Below are 21,505 nucleotides of genomic sequence, written 5' to 3' on the forward strand. Positions count from 1 at the left end.
GGACGGTGCTGCGTGTCCCAAAGTTAATGCCACATTGAACATAAAGCACGAGCAGTTTTAGGACTGTTCATCTCACGTGGCGGGGTTGTAAACTGGCCACCGAGATCGTACGACTTGACGTCTTTTCTTAAGTCGCAGGTCTTTGCGAATAAGAAACAAACCACAGCGGCCCTCAAAGCCATTACAACCCATACCATCGGTGAAATTCAGCCTAATTTATGCGCCAGTGTCATGAAAAATTTGATATTTCGGATGATCTCCACTCAGCGAATTTGATTTACATCTTTATATTTGCAAGAACCACAAAAGTTTAGATAAATCTGCAATTTTGCATTCTTATTTAAGATATATAGTTGCAGAATCGAAGTGAGGCACCTCATTTTGATTCGACTTGTTGCCAATACTCGAGGTATTTTACATGTGCACATGAATTGGGACACTATTCCTCTTCTACAACCAATTTATTAAAATCGGACATTCTAATTTTAGATTTATTTTTTTGTTAATTCTTGCACGATGTTAAAATGGCAGGACAATTTTATATAGAATGTATGAACTTGAAACTTGAAAGGTCACGAAATCCTACTTCTCCTTGTAGTAGTACTTCGTCAACCTCTCCTATTTGCATATTCACATACAGTCCATTAAAGTTGAATGACTGAAGCTCAAAATTGATCTAAAAGGAATAGTTAATAAATCAATATTGCTTGAGAAAGATGTCATAATCACCCGTGTAAGATCAGCATTTAATTTTCATCGAAACTATTAATTACCATGTTCCATTTAGCAGTAGCAAATTCTTCTACTGATATTATGTTATCCAGATGGTAAGAAATATAATTTTGAGATATTTATTTATTGAGCACAGATTTAAATCTTTAAATGCTCTGATTATAAACATAGACATACTAAAATAAACTCGTTCAGTAGTGCATCATGAAAATATCAACAACATCATGATCATCGTCGTCGACATCATCATTGATGATCGCCACCGACGCTTTGGTTTTTCTGTTATTGTTTTTTACCATTTGCCATTAAAAAGCGATGAAACAGAAATACACAAATAGACGTGTTTACATGTTACACACTTGCAAATTAATGTACGGACGCATAAATTTACAGACATGAGCGTAGAATTAGCAGACATAAAAAAGTATTAATTTCTAGTCCAACAACGTTTGGAATTAATTTCAGATAAAATGAGCGCCAAGCTTGATCACATTCGAGTCTCCTTGACAATTTTAATACCTGATATCAGCAATCTGCTGGGAGATATGATGCTTTTGAAATTAATGTTAATCAGTATTTCAGTAAAAATTGTTATAGTTTTATTGTCTTTAGTACTTTTTCTAACGTTGTGAATTCCTACATCACTTTACTCTCACGAATTTGTAAATAGTTTTAATTACAGACTCCGCATGAAAACGATTGTTGTATTAACAACGGAAGATTTACCAGTATTGATTACAATTGTCGAAAGGATTTTTTTTTTCAATACTATCTTTATAATATGGAAAGTGAGTTTCACTTATTAGTTCCAAGTTACCGATTGGTTTCATCAATTACGTTGACTCTTTTGATAGTACCTTTAGTAGATACCTCTGAAGTACTTATTAAATCTCCACACACTAAGTTTTATTTTCCCCAAAGAGTTGTAAAGGCAAATTATTTCTGATATCAGTTTATTTACCGTCAGATACTTAAACACCACCAGATTCGTCAATGTTGAGAGGCATTGTCTTATCAAATCAAATTTTAATATTAAACAGCAATAAGATCAAGATGGACGAGGTCGAAAAGGTGCTCTTTTTTGGACCATCGATATATATTATTACTCTGAATAACACACTCACTGAACTCAAAATGTTCGTTAAGAAGGCCAAACTGACAGGATCAGACCATGGATGGGGTGGTAGAAATAATGTCATTCGTATTCATTGGAAGTTTTGAGAAGTGTTGTAGACGAAAGGATTTCCAGCAATGCTAGCGATATCTCGCTAGTCCAAAGTCATATGACTTTGGAGTTTATGGTCAGTTGACAATAAAGCAATTGTTGCTCGAAGGACACGAAACAGAACGCTGATTCGAACAACTGAATAATTTGGAGAATTGTTGAATTGTCAAACAATAAAGTTCACGAGTGATCTGTGAAAAAAGCCTCTAAATCAAGCACCATATATACTCGGAGTATCAGAGTATACAACATAGACATACGAGCCGAACTAATTTGGTTGTCAAGCATACAAAGTCTCCTACTAAGAATTATTTTTAATGAAGGATTCCAACGTGCCTGTCATACATATGACGTTTTGATACTAATACGACGAAGATATCAAAATATCTTGTTCGAAAGGACAGAACCCTTGTGATAGAATCGAGGTAAGATACCTAGACATTGGCATTATCACCAGAATACCCGAAAAGGATGACCGATTAATTTGAGAAGCTAAGGATCGTTTTCTCAATCTTAACTATAACACGAAAGACGCCTTACAGTATGCATAGAACAATCGATTGATGGTGTGAAGAGCAGATAATGATTCGAATGTGTCAATGGATACTAAAAACTGTTTTCACTGTTTTATTTCAATTTAAAGTTTTTTCTCGATCACATGAAACATTCTTATAATTTATTTGAATCGTTATTAAATTAACCTTCACAATTAACCTTCACATTCATATTAAGATTTTTTAAAGAATATCTCGCAGTACTATTAAATAGTTACTATCTAAGTGGATACAACTGCTCCCACACACACCTCTGTAACCCCAACACATATTTATGTATTCCCTGCCAGCAATTGGAAGTTATATTTTCGATACATATACTAAAATGTGTCTACTTCGTGTCGAAAAAATGTTATTCAGCATATATAAAAAATTTTACAAGAACATATTACATTAATATCGACTCCTTAACACCAAAACATGTCTATGAGAAACTTTGAATAGACAACGTCATTTGATGATAGCACCGACCTTCCAGATTTCGTCGAGTAACAAGGAAACTTTTTTTGTTCCTTGATATTCATTGTAAATTCCTCCAAAATGTCTCAACCCCTCTGAAAATCTGTTGAAGAGGGTAAATATATTGGCAACCAAAACCTTTGACAAAGGTTTAATTTGTACATACCAGATAATTTTTTTCACAGACTTGAGTTTTTAGAAGAGCTAAACATAGAATAGAAAATAGTTAAAAATATGGATGCAATAACACCTAAAAAAGTATAGATAAAACTGTATTGCATCTCTGATGATTCATGCCCACAAATACTTACCCTTCATTTTACTAGCCGAAAGATATTTACATATATTATGCTTTGGTCTTTCATTAAAATAAAAAAGGTTTTCAGTTTATTTATTCAAATTAATTTATTTTTATAAACGTCAAAAAAGGTAACCGAAGTAAGTCGTTTTGGGAATATCAAATTTTACTATAGCGGTATTCACAATGGTAATGTAGTAAAAGAGCATAATATCAAAAAACTAAAATCAAAATATGTTCATTAGAAATTTAAATGTTAATTTTAATATTTCTGCTGTTTTTTTAAATACTAGGCTTTGTGTTATATTTTTCTTAAGTTTCATCAAAATCGGTCCAAAAATATATAACATTTCGCTATCTTTGCAAGAGAAATTCCAAATATTGAAAAAATTGACCTTTGACCTTCACGATTTAAATGTTAACCTTTTCCGATTTTAGTAATACTTTCAGACTATATTTAGAATAATCTGCACTATAATATTCTGAATAGCTTTTACATAAAAATCATAACAGTAAGGAAATTCGGCTCATTCATCAAAATATGGCCAAAAAATTAGTTTTTCTCGAATCGGAGGTACGGATAAACTATAAGAGGTATTCTCATGCTTTTTTCATATTTTTATTCCCTATTTTGTTCCAAATTAATCCCAAGGTGATGAACAAAAAATTCTGAAATTTGTTTAACAAAATTTTTTTAAATTTGAAATTGGAGTTAAAAAAAAATATTTTTTTTGGTTATACCTGCGAATAGGTTAACAATGTCCTACGAAGAAAAAAACTCATATACAAGTAAATATGGATATATTTTAAGTAAAAATAAGCCTTTATTTTAATATTTCTTAAAATATGTTAATTTTGTTCCTACATTTCTTGTTCTAGTGGCCTGAGACACGTTGATGGCCTGTGGAATTTTTAATAACTTTAAAATTTTTGAACCAATTTTAGTCTTACATATCTCATTAGAACGACAATTAAATTTCAAAATTAATTTTTTAATGGCAAACTTTTTACAAAAACTGAGATCTGGTCACCCTAGTGTCAGATTTGTCCCAAGTGCGGTTTGCACTGTTTTGCCTTCATAGGATTTTTGGATATATTTTTCTCAAACTTCCAAATATCCCAAAATTTGACCTTTACTATTTAAGGGTTAACGTTGTCCGAATTTTGTATCTACAGAAATTATAACCTCAAAAGGTATCATTATATTTTTTTTTAATATAATGAAAATTCTAAAATCTATCCATCCCACAGTGGTTCAAATGCCCCTTTTTTACGGATTTATTAATATCTCAACAACAATAATAGCGACGCTCGCAAAATTTTACGTGGGTAGCCCTTAGACTAATCCGCATATTGTAAAAAAAATTTTAGGGATATAGGAGGGGGAAGTCAATTACCCACCATATAAAATAATTATTAACTGTGCTATATCTATAGAACTACAATAGTTATGCACACTAAATTTGCTGCGGGTAACTCTAAAAACAAACTACACTTTCCGCCAAAAGGAAGGGTATACGATGGTGGAATCGGGTTCCCCCCATACAAATGAATTATTAATTTTCCTATATCTATAGAACTACATCAGTGAGACACACTAAATTTATGCATGTTATTGATAAAAAAAAACTACCATATTGTTTTAAGATGATATCATTATATTAGTAATGGGAGGTTGAATAATAGAAATCTTTCCCAACTTCGAATTAATCACAAAAAAAAAAATTTAAACAAGCATATACAAGCGTGAGTGCATGAGAGTTAAATTGTTAAAATTTCGCGTGCTATTCATTCACGATTAGAAAATCAATGGAATGAAAACTAAACTGAAATAAAGAAAAGTAATTGGTAAAAGTTTATTATTCTTTATCTCATTGTAATACGTCCAGGCCTGACTCACACGGGACTCTTGTATTATTAATCACAACACTTGCACATCTCTTATAAAACAAAAAAAACAATGACAATAACAACAACAACAACGACAGCAATAAAATGTTTAACAGAATCGCAAAGTGCTTTTTGATGGTAGACTTAAAGGGTGAAGCTTTTTCTAATTTACATATAACTTATGAGGCGCAGCGATGCGCAACCTAATTTTTTCTGAAACAACGCCTAACTGTCCAGGCTTTTAAATTATATTAAATTCTCTGTCCAGCTGAGACCAGCTAATAACTTTATGTCCATTTGAACTGACAAAATCCATTTTTTTTGCACTTCCAATATAAAAACTAATATCAAAGCCACTTCCACAAATAATTCAAATTTAAATTTAACATATCAATAAATACCTGAACTTGATGGTTGCATAATTAGATTTGTTAATTTTTTTAAATTACCTATCACAAATAGTATTTATTTGCGCAATTTTTTATTTTTTTTTAGGTTTTTTTTCTCACAATATGTAATCTGTGAGTTTCAACTTCAAGATCATACGTTTGGCAGACTTTTTCGATAGAAATTGTTTGCAGGGTTTAAACAATTTACGCACTTACATGCTTCCAACATAACCAAAGATTCCAAAAAAAAAGAACTTCCAGTAAAGTAAGAAAGCAATCGAAATTTTATTTCCCTCACAAAGGCAGTGATCAAGTGGGTTACCTGTTAGTCGTTTTCTTTTTATTGTTATTTTCGATACAAACCACTTTACTACGACGAATGTATTTCGCTTTTCGCCTTCACTTGTTGTCGATTCTTTAGCATTTTTTTAAGTTTTGCACTAAATGCCGAATTAAGTCGTAAAATTTTAATTTACGATTTGTTTACAAAATTTATTTGGAATTGTGAATATTATAATTTTGGTTTTTGTTTGTGTTATTCTCATTTGTTTTGTTTTTATTATTTTTCACTTCAAAAAAAAAAGGCGGAATAGTTTGGTGTTCCAATATTTCAGCAACAGCGAAAATAAAGCGTTCATGCCTTCAATTTGTAGCCATTCTTGAGGCTGTAGAACTTTCTGGATTTGGTACTGTAGACATTTGAGGATCCTGTTTTTTTTTGTTTTTCCAACGTGTGTACAACACACGAATACTATTTTGCGTATTTATAAGTAGTTACATCAATCTGGCTTTTTGATTTTGTTGGAGTATGAAATGGTCGAGTAAATTTTTATTTTGTTTTGATTTTTTTCATTCGTAAACACTGCCACAGCAGTGGGCTGTCCGTCTGTCTGTCTTTCATTGAGTCTATCATTTAGTCATGTTATTGTTGTTATTATTTTATGACTTGTCGTATGAGTGACTGACTGATGCTGTGGTTGAGTAGTGAGTGGAAGGGGAAATTTTATTTGTTGTATTTCTTAGAAGTCTGTATGTCACGATAAAAAATATCACGTTTCTCAGAATTGTTTACATTTTCCCATTTATTTATTTTGTTTTTTTTATACCCTTCAGCTTCGTGAGAAGGGTATATATAAGTTTGTCATTCCGTTTGTAATTTCTACATTTTTCATTTCCGACCCTATAAAGTATATATATTCTGGATCCTTATAGATAGCGGAGTCGATTAAGCCATGTCCGTCTGTCTGTCTGTCTGTCTGTCCGTCTGTCTGTCTGTCTGTCTGTCTGTTGAAATCAATTTTCTGAAGGCCCCAGATATCTCCGGGATCCAAATCTTCAACAATTCTGTCAGACATACTTTCGAGAATTTTGCTATTTAAAATCAGCAAAATCCGTCAATAAATAACGGAGATATGAGCAAAAATCCGAGACAACCTCTGAAAATTTCGTCAAAAAACACAATGTATTGCATGCTTTGACAAAAAAGCAACAAAACGTATGTTTTTGGATGTACATGCTTTGCGTATTTTGTTTTTTTTTGTGTTTTGTTTCTTTTGGAGTTGTTGTTGTTTTTTATACAACTAAACGTTTGTTTGGTTGTGTGTTGGTTTTTTTGACAAAAAAGCAACAAAACATGATTGGATGTGCATGCTTTGCTTATTTTGTTTTTTTTGTGTTTTGTTTCTTTTGGCGTTGTTGTTGTTTTTTATACAACTAAACGTTTGTTTGGTTGTGTGTTGGTTTTTTTGACAAAAAAGCAACAAATCGTATGTTTGGATGGCATGCTTTGCGTATTTTGTTTCTTTTGGCGTTGTTGTTTTTTATACAATTAAACGTATGTTTGGATGTGTGTTGGTTTCATTGGCTTGCGTATTTTGTTTTTTCTTTTGGTGTTTTGTTTCGTTTGGCGTTGTTGTTGTTTTTTGTGTTCTTGATAAATTTAGGATGCTGTACGCTGAAAGTGGGCAATGTACATACATATATACTAATTATAAAAAATAATAATGCATCCACAACAAAGGTGAAGGGTATATAAGATTCGGCATAGCCGAATATAGCACTCTTACTTGTTTTTGTTTTATTTTTGCAAACAAATTTTATGACCCGAAGTGGTTGTAGTACTTTGGAATAATATAAACATCAAACATATAAAATAAATACTGTAGCCATGAACATTGGAGTGGGTTCATCAATTTATGAAAGAAAAATTAAAATTCTTGGTCGTAATTCATGATATGGCGCTACAAGATTTGACGATCTAGAAGAAATCATACAAATTTCTTCCTAAACGTACTTATGTTTAAAATGTCAGAAGTCTGAAATCTTTAAGACATATCAAAATTGAATATTGCCTCATCCTGAAAATTGGAGTCAAATCGAAGAGTGTCAATTTTGCGGAATCGGCTCTGAAGTTCGGAAATGAGTTTAAAAGAGGAAATTTTCAATAAAATCTTCAGTTTATTTTATTTTCTATTGATTGTAAAATAATATTTAGAATTAGTTAAATTAAAATTGAGTAAAAAATAATGGCATATTGACAAAATTATTACGTAGAGTTCAAATCCGAGATACTTTAAAGTTAAAATTGTAACCTATTTTAAAGTATTCTATTGTTGTTGGTTTCTTAAATGCTCTGGTCAATATTAAACTTACAAACATTTTCTAATTCATGTTGCTGTTTTGCTGTATCGCAAGTAATCTAAAAACAAAATGTTGAACTTTTTTTTTTGCCAAATCACAATATTCACACAACAAAAAAAATTAAACGAATATTCTCAATTTTACGCTGATTGTCAATTATGTCAAGATATGACATGTTCTCTAGTGCCTTTTTCCTTTTTTTGTGGTGTTTTGTTCACTGCGATAACATGACCACCAAACAACACAATTAATTCGAGCTCTAAAAAATCCAAAATCTATATATAAATGCAAATGGCGGGTTATCGTAGAAATACAATTTTCTGTTTAATATCCTTGTTTACATAGTTTTTTTCCTAACATTCCAGATTTGGCACGCAAATGTCATGCCAAAATGTGACAACAAAATGAAAATTTTTTTTGTACTGGAAAAGCACAAAGAAAAATTCGAAAAACATTTAAACCTTGATATTTGGTTTATTTAGTGTTTGATAAGACACAGCTATATGTATTTGTATCCATGGAATCTTGAAAATTTAAACCCTTCAACTCACACTACGTTTTGGTTTAGTAGACACAATTTATATGTATATGGGACGAAACGGAATATTTCGATTAAATCGTAAAAAAAAAATAATTTTTAATCCATTACTCTTCTCATTTCTATAATATTCGGTATACATGCCTTCCATTGCACAGTGGGCCAGAATCGAAAATTTTTGGAAATAAATCTGGCATTTCTAAACGTCCGGACCGATCGGATCGGGCGTATCCAAAGAGTATTCGAGTTTATGTTATTAAATGGGCCCTACAAATGCTCCAGGGGCGGCGCTATACGGGCTCAAAGTAGGGTACCTTCGACAAGTGACCACTTAGTTTTTATTGGTTTAATACTTTTTTTAATTTTGTTTCGATTTAAATGAAATTTATACTCACTGAATAAATTTTAAGGTTCTATAGAATTTAATAGAAGCATACATTCATAAAAGTGCAGTACCACCCGGGTGGGTATTGGTAAACCATGTACATAAAAGAAGCTTTGGTAAAGCGAAGGTTAAACACGTGCCATTTTTTGTTTCCCATCCGATTTCAAAGATTTTTATATTTTTGGAAAGCGCTCGCCTAGATCTTGTAAAAACATAACTTGCCTATGCGAGTTATAGGCATTTCAAAATGTAAATTTTAAAATTTTGCCATACCTTGGCCCACTTTTCTAAAAATATAGGGCGTACTTTTGGACCGAATGGAGTCGTATGGTTCTGGCATAGCCACATTTTATACTAAAATATGAAAAACTGAAGTTTTTTTTTGAAAGACTGAGTTTTAAAAGTGGCATATTTTTGAATCTAATTGAGATTTTGATTTGAAATTTAACTTATCTAAACAAAAAAAAAATAGTTTGGAAATGTTGATCAAATTGGTCCTAATATTTGCAATCCTATTAAAATTTTGATACAAAATTAAGTTTTAGAAACTCAATAAATATGTACAGTGAGTGTCACTCAAAATCGTACAACATATTTTTTTTAAATATTTTGGAATTATACAGGCAATAATAGGTGATTATATAAAAAATTAAAAGTCATTTTATTAATTTGAACAAAAAATATGTATTTCAACAAAAAAGTTAACAAAACCTCAATTCGTTAAAAAAATATTGATGAAAATTAAAGAACATCACAAAATTCATATTTCACTTAAATTCGTACAATTATATTAAATTATAATTAAAACTTTAAAAATTAAAAAAAATGTTAATATTAAATAATCCTAATACTATGAAGCGTTGATATTCTGGGCACTGACAGTCTTACCCAATTTTTTTATTTGTGGATAAGGGCAATTAAAATTATATCCAATTTTCTGATAGGTAATAGCACACACAATATAAAAATAGCATTTTAAAATATTTCCAAAACATCAACTTTCTAAAACTAATGAATAAAATTTGACTACGATGGTGTACGATTTTAAGTGACATTCACTGTATGTAATATGGCTGCGAAAAACAATGATCTCGACGAATTGAATTTTAAGATTCAAATTGAAATTGCTGTCGAATTGATGACGTACAAATCGGTGGATTCCGTTACTTCCCAATATGATGTCGTCAACTTTTTAAACTCGCTGGAATTATCAGGATTGGCTCCTCAGAATCTCCAACTGAAAGTTTGATCGATGATGAATAAACTCATCGGAGCAACAATACTTAATGGATAGTACAAAGGAGAAGCCGTTTTGATAGCATGGATTCCAATGGCTCCCACCGACATGCCATTCGATTTTAAACGCTTGCAGTTTCCGTTACGGCTTGCATTCGCAATAACAATTAGCAATTGTCAGCATTATTTGTTTACGCGCCAGAGCATTGCAATGAACGACATTATTATATCACAGCAAAACAATCGAAAAGTATTTCTTCATTTTTATTGGTTAACTGTACATCGATCTTTCAATCAAAATGTAAATAGAACATCACAAGCACAGGATAGAACCAGATTGTAAAATTTTGTGTTTTACACACTTTAACGTGAAATTCTTTTATTATTTTATTATTTTATATTAGGGGATTACCCAAACTTTAAAAATCTAATTAAAAGTATGTATGTATTTCAGTGTTGTCTACATTCTAAATTCGCTAATAACTTGGCCAATAAGCGTTTAATCAAGAAAAAGAGCTCGATCTGTGATCACTCATATTTCTGACAAAACTTCGATCTTTTTATATAAAAACTCAAAATATCTAAATTCGCTATCAAAAAGGAGCTCGATTTGTGATCAATATGAGTGATGGCCAAAAATCGATATTTTTATATAAAAACTCAAAATATCTAAATTCGCTTATAACTCGGTCAATAAGCATTTAATCAAGAAAGAGCTCGATCTGTGATCACTCATATTTCTGACAAAAAATCGATATTTTTATATAAAAACTCAAAAAATCTAAATTTGCTAATAACTTGAAAAATAAGCGTTTAATTAAGAAAAATAGCTCGATCTGTGATCGATCATATTTCTGGCTAAAAATCGATTTTTTATATAAAAACTCAAAATATTTAAATTTGGTAATAACTTGGCCAAAAAAGAGCTCGATCTGTCATCACCAGGGAAACCGGAAATATGCTCTAAAAAAAAGTTTTAAGCGCTTTACATATGCAGTAAAAACTTTAAAATATGCTCTTAAAATTTAAAAAATATGCTCCTAAAAAAACAACTTTTTAATAATTTTTAACCGACAAATATATTTTTATTTAAAAAAATCAATACAATTCATTTCTAATAAGGTATAGTTATGATAAGGCCTCGAGAGGTATTTTTTGATGATATTTTATATAAATATAACGTCACTTCTTCAATTAAGGTTATTATTGCAATAAATTACAAAATGTTGATTTATAACATTTTTATACATAGAAAATGTTTTTTCGACATCAATTGATGTTATAGGAGCAAATTTAAAAGATAATATTTCTTTAACACTTATAATGGTTAAGTTTGAATTAGAACTAAAATTTTATATTTAGATGGCGCTATTATTAAAATAGTGCTTATTTTATATTAAAACAAGTAAGAGATCTATATTCGGCTGTGCCGAATCTTATATACCCTTCACCAAATTATACTTTAAAATAAATTTTTTTAAATATTTTTAGGTAAACAAAATTTTTTTTTTTTTTTAATTGTTTTTCAAAAATTTTTTTTTTCAAATTGTTTCTTAATTTTTTTTTAAAAATAAGTTTTTTCCAAATTTTTTTTTTTAAAAATTTTTAATTTTTTTTTTTTAAATTTATGACAAAAAAAATTTTTTGATGAAAAAAAATTCGGGTTAAAAAATATTTTTCCCGGTTTTGACCCATTGTAGGTCCAACTGGCTATAGCTTTATCTACATCGTTGCAATGGACTTTGAAATATCTATCATTAGATATCCATATTGTCTATATTAATGACTTAGTAATCCATATATAGATCAAAAATAGGTCAAAAATCGAGGTTGTCCCGGGTTTTTGCTCATATCTCCGTTATTTATGGACGGATTTTGCTGATTTTAAATTGCAAACTTCTCGAAAGCATGTCTGGCAGAATTATTGAAGATTTGGATCCCGAAGATATCTGGGGTCTTCAGAAAATTGATTTCAACAGACAGACAGACGGACATGGTCTGTCTGTTGAATATTTCTGGCCAAAAATCGACTTTTTATTAAAACTCAAAATATTTAAATTCGCTAATAACTTGGCCAACAAGCGTTTAATCAAGAAAAAGAGCTCGATCTGTGATCACTCATATTTCTAACAAAAAATCGATTTTTTATATAAAAACTAAAAAATATCGAAATTCTCGAAATGCACTGGATGCAACTTTTTCGGGTAGGTATGTTCCGTACTTTTCTTCTACTATTCAATATCTACAACTTTGCTTCAGCCACAAAAGAGATATTCCGTACGGTATACGAGATATAACCGTGCTAAAATATAGAAAAAGTGATAAAAATCCACATTGAGGAAAAAAATTCGTATGGCCATTAAATTATTATGGCAGCCAACTTGACAAAACTAATGATACAGAAGTTTTTATTTTTGGGGCTACTTTCACGTGCAATTGTCAGAATTGAGTTCCAAAGCAATGGACTGAAAAATGTTGTACTGTGTAATTTTACGAAACATAAATCAACCATGTCTTTTTAATGGCACCTGATGAATAACGTAATTGAAGCAACAATACTTAAAGGAAAGTACAAAAAAGAAGACGTGTTAATACCACGGATCCCAACGGACCCGACCGACATTCCAAATTAACAAATTTTTGGATGTCGGAATCTTTAATATGAACCGAAAGAACAATCTCTGACATTAACTCTTTAAAAAGCTCCAAATCAAACACTATTTACGTCAGTTGTATTTATTTTATATACAATATTAAGGTTAAAATTTACATTGTATCGAGAATCTTACATCTTACTTTAGCTATAAATTTATATTTACTTACAACAAAAAAGATTTTATTTTACATGACAATAGATTCATTTCTTTTTTAAAGAGTCCCTTTTAAAATGGGATTTGAAAACCACGTCATCGCCACTTCTTAAAATGTTTTCATGATTATCTATAATTCTACGCTTTAAAGGTGTAAAACGTATACCCTTTTTTACGAGACCATCATAACTATCTTGATCATCCCAGGGTATAACAATTTCATCTTGTAGCTTTTCAGCAGTTTTTTTTATTTTAGTCTTTTTTTTCTTTTCCTTTTGTTTCCCCTTATCACGTTTCTTTTTCTTTAAATTTTCTTTCAAATCGTTGTCTTCGGTGTTTGAAACATCATTTTGACGTTTCTCCCAACATGGTTGAATAATATAGAAATTTAATAATTCTCCCAGAAATAGGGAGGTACTTATGATAACACCTACTATTAAAATAGCGAATGGTCCCTGCAGATGCTGAGTGGTTAGAACGATATCTATTTCTGTAAATTAGAAATGGTTTTGTAATGCAAATGACTATTGTGTATAATAACCTTGAAAATACCTTGAAAATCTGGTCTCATTTTGGCAATGCGATTTAAATACGTATTATTATATTCAAAATCTTGTTGTATTTTTCGAAATATGCCAAAATCTCTCATGTAACGAATCATCCAATTGAATTCATAGAGGAATGGAAAACCCGGTTTCATAATCATTTGTATGGGACTGGAGAAAACATTGTTGGGAAAAGCATAGATATCGTCTGATAAGGCACTCTGTAAGATATACATGCGACTACTTAAAATTACGCGTTGCCCAACTTTAACGCTTTGCAAATTCCCTGAGGTTGGCTCAAAGTCAGCCGTATCATTGTAATCATCAAAAATCCACATGTCCTCCTCATTTTCAAACCAATCACGGCTCTCTTCATAGCCACCTATTAAAAGTAATGAAAGAATAAAGAATTTTTAAACGATTAGAGAATATACAAATTTCTTACCATAAGGAATTCCTGCGTCCTTAACTTCCTGCAATTTATCGATTTGATGAAGATAACCTGGATTGGCAAATACCGCTATTAATTTCGATGTATACGTAGATGTTAAATTCAAACCATACAATGCCAAAAATATAAAGAAAATACGAGATGATCCACATATCGGTCGCTCATTGGCTGATACACAAATTGTTACTGCCATATTATTGATGCCAATCAGTGAAAATTCTCTGGTATACAAAGGTTCTGGCAAAAACTTTACCAGGATAAACCAGGTGATCCAGGTCAATAAAAGCATTAATATACATGACAGCCATGTATAATCCTCAAAGATAGCATAGAGAGCCATCCAAGGTGGCCGGGGATCGGCGAGTTTAACGAACCACGTATAAGAATCATCCAAATAGGTATCGGAAACCCAAAAACTTTGTATGACATCGTTGTCGGGATAAAAACCACCCGCAATAAAGTCACAGGATCTTTCATTAAGGCGACCCAATAAACCGGACCAATTTCCGGATTTCTCCTCAACGCCCCGACTTTCACTTTCACAGGTCTGTTCGATCTAGAGAAATTAAATGATAAACAAGTAAGTGAGCTATATTCGACTGTGCGGAATCTTATATACCCTTCACCAAATTATACAAATCTATAAATATAAAAATGAAATTGTCCATGTATGTAATGGATCACGTGAGAACGGCTGGAGCGATTTGGCTGATTCTTTTTTATTCGATTCGAAATTCAAAAATTCCGGGTAATATTTTTTTGATTTCAGTCAACCTAAAGTATGCAGTACAAATTTAGATATTTTATTTGCAAATAAATAAGAACAGACAGGTGTATGTGGATTGGAGTAACTTGAAGAACTAACACTACACCATTTTTCATTGAAATTGAGAACATTATACATGATATTGAGAAAATTCCAAATGAAATTGAGAATTTCCATTTTAAATTGAGAAAATTCCAAATGAAATTGAGAAATTCCATTTCAAATTAAGAAATTTCCAAATGAAATTGAGAATTTCCATTTGAAATTGAGAAAATTCCAAATCAAATTGGGAAAATTCTAATTGAAATTAAGAAAATTCCAAATGAAATTGAGAAAATTTTATTTTACTCCACATAAATAAATATTATAATATAAATTAAACAAAAAACACAGTCTTATCGACCAACAGGCATATCTTGCAATTCCAAAGTGCTTTGGTGGAATGATGTTGTATGTTGTATAGCTTTACTTCAATCTCCAGTACATAGTTATATAGGACTTGGAATCGTTAATTAATTCTTGAAGATATAAAATCCTCTGCTCTCCTACATTTGGAGGATTTACGGTTGGTATATTCATCTTTGACTTCACAATATTTTTGATTTTGGACCAAATTATTTCAATAGGGTTAAGCATTGGTGAATAGGGACTCAATGGTAAAAGTGTTGCTGGAGAGTTGTCGAAAATTTCACATAAACGACTGTGGCAATGGGCATTGTCACATACCAAAACGAGTTCAGATAACTGATTACCCAACTCATGCTATCAACACTTTTGACCCATTCGTTTGCGCTTTCGGCAGTGAACGAACCTCTGCGACTATCCATTTGAATAATGCCTGCTGTACCAATTGGATGTCGGGGCCACGGGAAGTAGGTATCAAAAGAACTGTTCGGGATCCAACACAAGACCAACTATGTTTTCTACGACAAAATAAATTTAAATTCGTCGCTCTACCCAGACCACCACATCTCTTCACATCTGATATAATCGTTAATTTTGTTATTTTTAGTTTAAAATAATTTATATAATATTTCTCAATTTTATTTAGAATTTTCCCAATTTCATTTGGAATTTTCTAAATTTCAATTTGAATTTTTCAATTTCATTTGGAATTTTCTCAATTTAAAACTGAATTTCTCAATTTCATTTGGAATTTTCTCAATTTCAAATGGAAATTCTCAATTTCAATTGGAATTTTCTCAATTTAAAATGGAAATTCTCAATTTCATTTGGAATTTTCTCAATCTGAAATGGAAATTCTCAATTTCAAATGGAAATTCTCAATTTCAAATTGAAATTCTCAATTTCAATTGCAATTTTCTCAATTTAAAACTGAAATTCTCAATTTCAAATGGAAATTCTCAATTTCAATTGGAATTTTCTCAATTTAACATGGAAATTCTCAATTTCATTTGGAATTTTCTCAATCTGAAATGGAAATTCTCAATTTCAAATGGAAATTCTCAATTTCAATTGGAATTTTCTCAATATAAAACTGAAATTCTCAATTTCAAATGGAAATTCTCAATCTGAAATGGAAATTCTCAATTTCATTTGGAATTTTCTCAATTTAAAATGGAAATTCTCAATTTCATTTGGAATTTTCTAAATTTCAATTTGAAATTCTCAATTTCAATTTGAAATTCTCAATTTCATTTGGAATTTTCTCAATTTCAATGAAAAATGGTGTAGTAAATATTTTTAGGTAATCAAAATTAATTTTTTTCATATTTTGGAAACAATTTTTTTTTTTTAATTTAAAAAAAAAGTGTTGATTTCAAAATTTTTTTTTTATATTTAAAAAAAAAAATAATTTTTTTAATTTTTCTTTTTTGGTGAAAAAAAATCGAATTAAAAAATATTTTTTCTTTAAAATTTAAAAAAAAAAATTTTTGATTTTAAAATTTTTTTTTTAAATTTTGAAAAAAAAATTTTTTTTTTAACTTTTCTTTTTTGGTGATAAAAAAATTCGGGTTAAAAAAATTTTTTTCTTTGAAATATCTAACATTAGCTATCCATATTGTCTATATTAATGACTTAGTAATCCAGATATTGGTAAAAAATAGGTTAAAAATCGAGGTTGTACTCATATATCAGCCATTTGAGGACCGATTTTGCTGATTTTAAATAGGAAACTTCTCGAAAGCATGTCTGACAGAATTATTGAAGATTTGGATGACGAAGATATCTGGGGTCTTCAGAAAATTTATTTCTACAGACAGACGGACAGACACACAGACAGACAGACAGACAGGCATACAGACAGGCAGACATGGCTTAATCATGGCTCCACTATCTATAAGGATCCAGAATATAGGTATATACTTTATAGGGTCGGAAAATTATATTGTGGAAATTACAAACGGAATGACAAAGTAATATACACTCTTCTCACGAAGGTGAAGAGTATAAATAAAGTATATTTCACATTATACTCACATCAAATTTCAAGCGACTCTTTATGAAACTAATAATTCTTAACTCCAGTCCATACGTACAGTCGGCCTCAATGAAGGGCGCCGCTATGGAAGCACACATATAAAACGTACAATTACTCAGACTAATGCTATTCAAAAACATTTGCAGCTGCAGATCCAATAGAGCCATATTTTCCGGTTTGAAGCGACCCTCTTGGCAAACAGCAAACGGTTTTATTTCCAAATGTCTGCACGATGTAACATTATAATAGTCCATTAAAAGCACAGAGTACTGGGTTGGAGAGGTGGCATACAGCAAGGCCACACGATGGACATAAAAATTGTACAGCATTTCCTCGAAAATGGTACGTGCTGTCTCGATTTCTTTATTGCGATTATTGGCATTATTGTAGAGAACCAGAAATCTGGCACCCGGATTCCAGGACAACATATGACTTACATTGTTGCGCATAAGTCTTTTCAAACGCATTATAGAATCGATAACAATTATATAATAATCTGCCAACACTAATTCCCTCTGAGACATGGGTATGCGTACATAAATCAAGGAATCGGAAACAATTCTCAATTGATAGTGCTGGTGTTGTGGAGGTGTTTCACTGATGGCCTCCATCATGAGTTTCAAGAAACCCTCTTGTATTTGAGCTGCTGGTGTAGACATATTCAGAACACTGGTCAATACGATATTCGGCGGGCGAGTCATAACCTCACGTTTCTTAAAGTAGACGGCGGTGAAGCGATCCAAACAGCTAATGCCCGCCAGCCAAGTACTTGGACCCAATTCATTGGGCTTTTGCAAATAGATAACCATACGAGCAGTTTCATTATTTGGATTTACAATGCCCACAACTATTTCCACTAAAGCCACTAAAAATAGTAAAACTTCAATTGATTTCATCGCCAACATTATGACGCACAGTTGCTTCACAAATCAACCACAATATTTACACTCATCCGATGTCGCAGGACTAAATTGATTCTCTGTATTTTACACAGTTTTATAATGCAATTTCATTTCGTTTCCTTTGTGGTTGCCTCCGGATGAATGGATGTTTTTGCTTTTGTCGTTGTTGTTTTTTGTAGGTGCATGCCTCATTGTTTACTCTAGCTGCCTTTGACCTGGTGGGCTTGTTAACGCCGTTATTTGTTCATTTTAAATACAAAAACGCGCGCACCAAACAAAAAAAAACTTACAATATTTACTTGAGATAATTAAAGTTGATGCAGAATTCCACAAAACTAAAAATCACGTCAGGGTGAATGAATTCGATTTTCGTGTGTTCTCTGAAAATGTAATGGAAAAACGAAAATGTGACATTATTGCAAATATTTGTGTTTGGTAGAAGGGCGACTTTCAAAAGGAGATGTTAATGGTAAACTAGAGATATCATACTCATGGAGTATCAATGCGATACATTGAAAAGCGAACGTATGATTGCTAAATAGTTAATTTTGATTTGGATTACAATTAAACAAGTTTTATAACCTCAATTTCCACCAATTCATTTTAGAACCGAATATTAAACAATTTATTATAAACATCAGACTAAGTACTTAACGTCTTGTTCCTTATATATACACATGTAGATATCTGTTGCATTAAATCCCAATTTATGGTTATCACATATTATAAGTAGAAATTACCACAATTATCAGATACTCCTGAATTCGTTACTAATACTAATTGCCAGCTTCCTATCCTTAAATTTAAATAAAACAAAGTGTGTGTAAAATATTATTGACATTTGGTATTCCTTTAAAAGGCCTATCGATGCCATTATGTGTGGAATATAACATTGTGCAAATGTCAGCCGCGGCTTTGCTGGGTGAAATGTCCAATTTCCCATGACTCGCGCATAAATCAGGCTGAATTTTACCCATGGCATGAATTATGTTACCTTTGAAGGCCGCTGTGGCTTATCCTCGTAGGCCTATGACTTAAGAAACCCCACAAAAAAGTCTAACGGGGTCAAATCGCACGATATCAGTGGTCCGTTCACATCACCTCTACCTGAGATGACCATGCCCTCAAATCGCTAGTGGAGATTGACCAATATGGCATGAGCTGTATGACACGTAGCGCCGTCCTGTTGAAACAACATGTCCATATCACCAATTCAGCCAAAAGAAGTTGGTAATCATCGACCTATAGCGCTGGCCTACTTATGGGCTAGCAAAGATGTAATAATAAAATCATATTTGATATCGTTGGAAAATTTCCTGTAAAATAGGTTTATTCAATATTCACTTGTTCTACGGGCGCCACTATGTGTCGTTCTCAAAGAAATATGGTTCGATGACACCAGCTCGAAATCCACATTAAACACTTTCTTTTTCTGGATGCATTGGACGCTCTTGGATCTCATATCGTCTCAAATTTAACAATTTTGCTTTATGACGTACCAATTCATCCAGAAATGGGCATCAGATGATTCATTTATGAAAATTAGGGTCAGTTTCCTACTGATCCAGGTCCCATTCAGCGAACATACGTCGTTGTCTATGATCGTTTACCTTCAGTTCCTGGGTCAGTAGACTTTTGTACGTGTACAGTAGAGTGTCCCAATAAGGGTTAATTTTAATTTTTGTGCTGTTATTATAAATTCAAGACATCGTGTTATATTTTCCTTAAGTTTCATCAAAATCGACCGAAAAATAAATAACATTTCCCTATGTTTCCATGAGAAATTCCAAATATTGAACAATTTGACTTTTGACCTTCTCGGTTGATGTTTTCCGATTTTAGTAAAACTTTCAGACTACATTTAAAATTACATGGACTATAATATTCTGAATAGTTTTTACTTAAAAATCATAACAGTAAGGAAATTCGGCTCATTCGCCAAAATATGGCCAAAAAGTTAGTTTTTCTCGAAAATCGCAAAATTTAAATCGCAAGTACGAAAAAACTATAGGAGGTATTAAAATACTTTTTTCATATTTTTATTCCCTATTATCTTGTCAATATATCCCCAAGTGATGATCAAAAAATTCTGAAATTTTTTTAACAAAATTTTTAAAAATTGTTTACTGAAATGTACAGCGGACTCAAATTTATCCACCACATTCTGAATAGTCCTCTCGGTATGATGATTATGACCTCCGTGAAATGGGCGAAGTGCGCTAGCGAATGTTCATAGAAATATGAAATACTTGAAAGTATTTATAAGAATTACGTTTGTATTTCAATTTCGTAAAATGTCTTTTAACATGTATTGTTAAAACACCCTATATTTTAAGATTTATGTAACATGATGTGCCTGCTTTTAATAACACAACATTGTGTTCACAAGTTTTTAATAGTTTTCTAATTATTTATTAACGAATCAGTATTTTAAACTGAGTATATCTGTTCATGTAAGATTTGAATGTAAAGTTTACATTGTAAACTATAAAACATGTTCACGAGTATAAGTTTTCGTAAATACTAGAAATTAAAAAGTAACTACTTGATATTTTTAGACATAGGGTAACATAGAGACGAGACGTAATTGTCAAAAACCTCAGTCTGTTGTCAAAAACGTATCTCTCGCAACAACAAAATACATGCTAGTCAATGTATTTTGTTGTTGTATCAAACATATTTTTTGTTGTATTTTTGTTTGACAAACTGTAGTGTCTCGTCTCTATGTATAATTCTCTATGTTTTTAGACTTGAAGTTGGTAGAAACTTAGTAAAAACTTCAATTTCTGTGTTCATATCTATAGTACTAAAATCTGTCAGTCCAGCGTTTCAACTTACCCATATAGTAATTTTCAAACTATAATAAGATGGGTTTTAGATCAATTAAGTAGTGTTGAGACAATTATATAAATTTAATTTAATATAATTATTTAAATAATGACAAGATTTATACGTAGCCTTGATCTGATGACTTTGCAGTAGGCTTAATTTCGATTGATGGTGGATTAGCCAGTGTAAATTTTAAGCGTCTATCTAAAAGAATTTGTAACGTGATCAGACTATGAGATGTTCACACGGTTTAGTGTCACTGGTGGACAACATCCTCTCCCATTTACTTGTATTTTCCAAGTTTTTAAACACGCGCCTGAAATAATTATCTAGGTTTCTAGATGTTACATTTGAGTCCACATGAAAACTAGGAATTGCTGTGTCATCTGCAAAAGCTCTAATAAGAGGTACAT

At 31.3% G+C, this 21,505-nt stretch overlaps 2 protein-coding genes across 2 annotated transcripts in view; one reads left to right on the forward strand and one right to left on the reverse strand.

Annotated features, from left to right (window-relative positions):
• Positions 1 to 21,505, forward strand: part of nord — an 86,162-nt gene that overhangs the window by 29,279 nt on the left and 35,378 nt on the right. The gene's annotated exons all lie outside the window — the stretch shown is intronic.
• Ir60a (Ionotropic receptor 60a) lies at positions 13,204 to 18,266 on the reverse strand. Its single transcript, XM_065510719.1, has 4 exons — positions 17,361 to 18,266; positions 14,147 to 14,708; positions 13,709 to 14,083; positions 13,204 to 13,646 (listed from the first exon to the last, which is right to left on the reverse strand). Exons 1-4 carry the CDS (start codon positions 18,264 to 18,266, stop codon positions 13,204 to 13,206), a joined length of 2,286 nt encoding a protein of 761 aa, XP_065366791.1.

This window comes from Calliphora vicina, chromosome 5 (genome assembly GCF_958450345.1).
Source record: "Calliphora vicina chromosome 5, idCalVici1.1, whole genome shotgun sequence".
NCBI classification, from domain to species: domain Eukaryota; kingdom Metazoa; phylum Arthropoda; class Insecta; order Diptera; family Calliphoridae; genus Calliphora; species Calliphora vicina.

Coding starts and splice junctions, on each gene's coding strand:
- Ir60a (XM_065510719.1), bottom strand. CDS start 18,266: ATGTTGGCGATGAAATCAATTGAAGTTTTACTATTTTTAGTGGCTTTA. Junction 14,084..14,146: donor GGACGCAGGAATTCCTTATG/GTAAGAAATTTG, acceptor TACTTTTAATAG/GTGGCTATGAAGAGAGCCGT. Junction 13,647..13,708: donor AATGAGACCAGATTTTCAAG/GTATTTTCAAGG, acceptor TCTAATTTACAG/AAATAGATATCGTTCTAACC.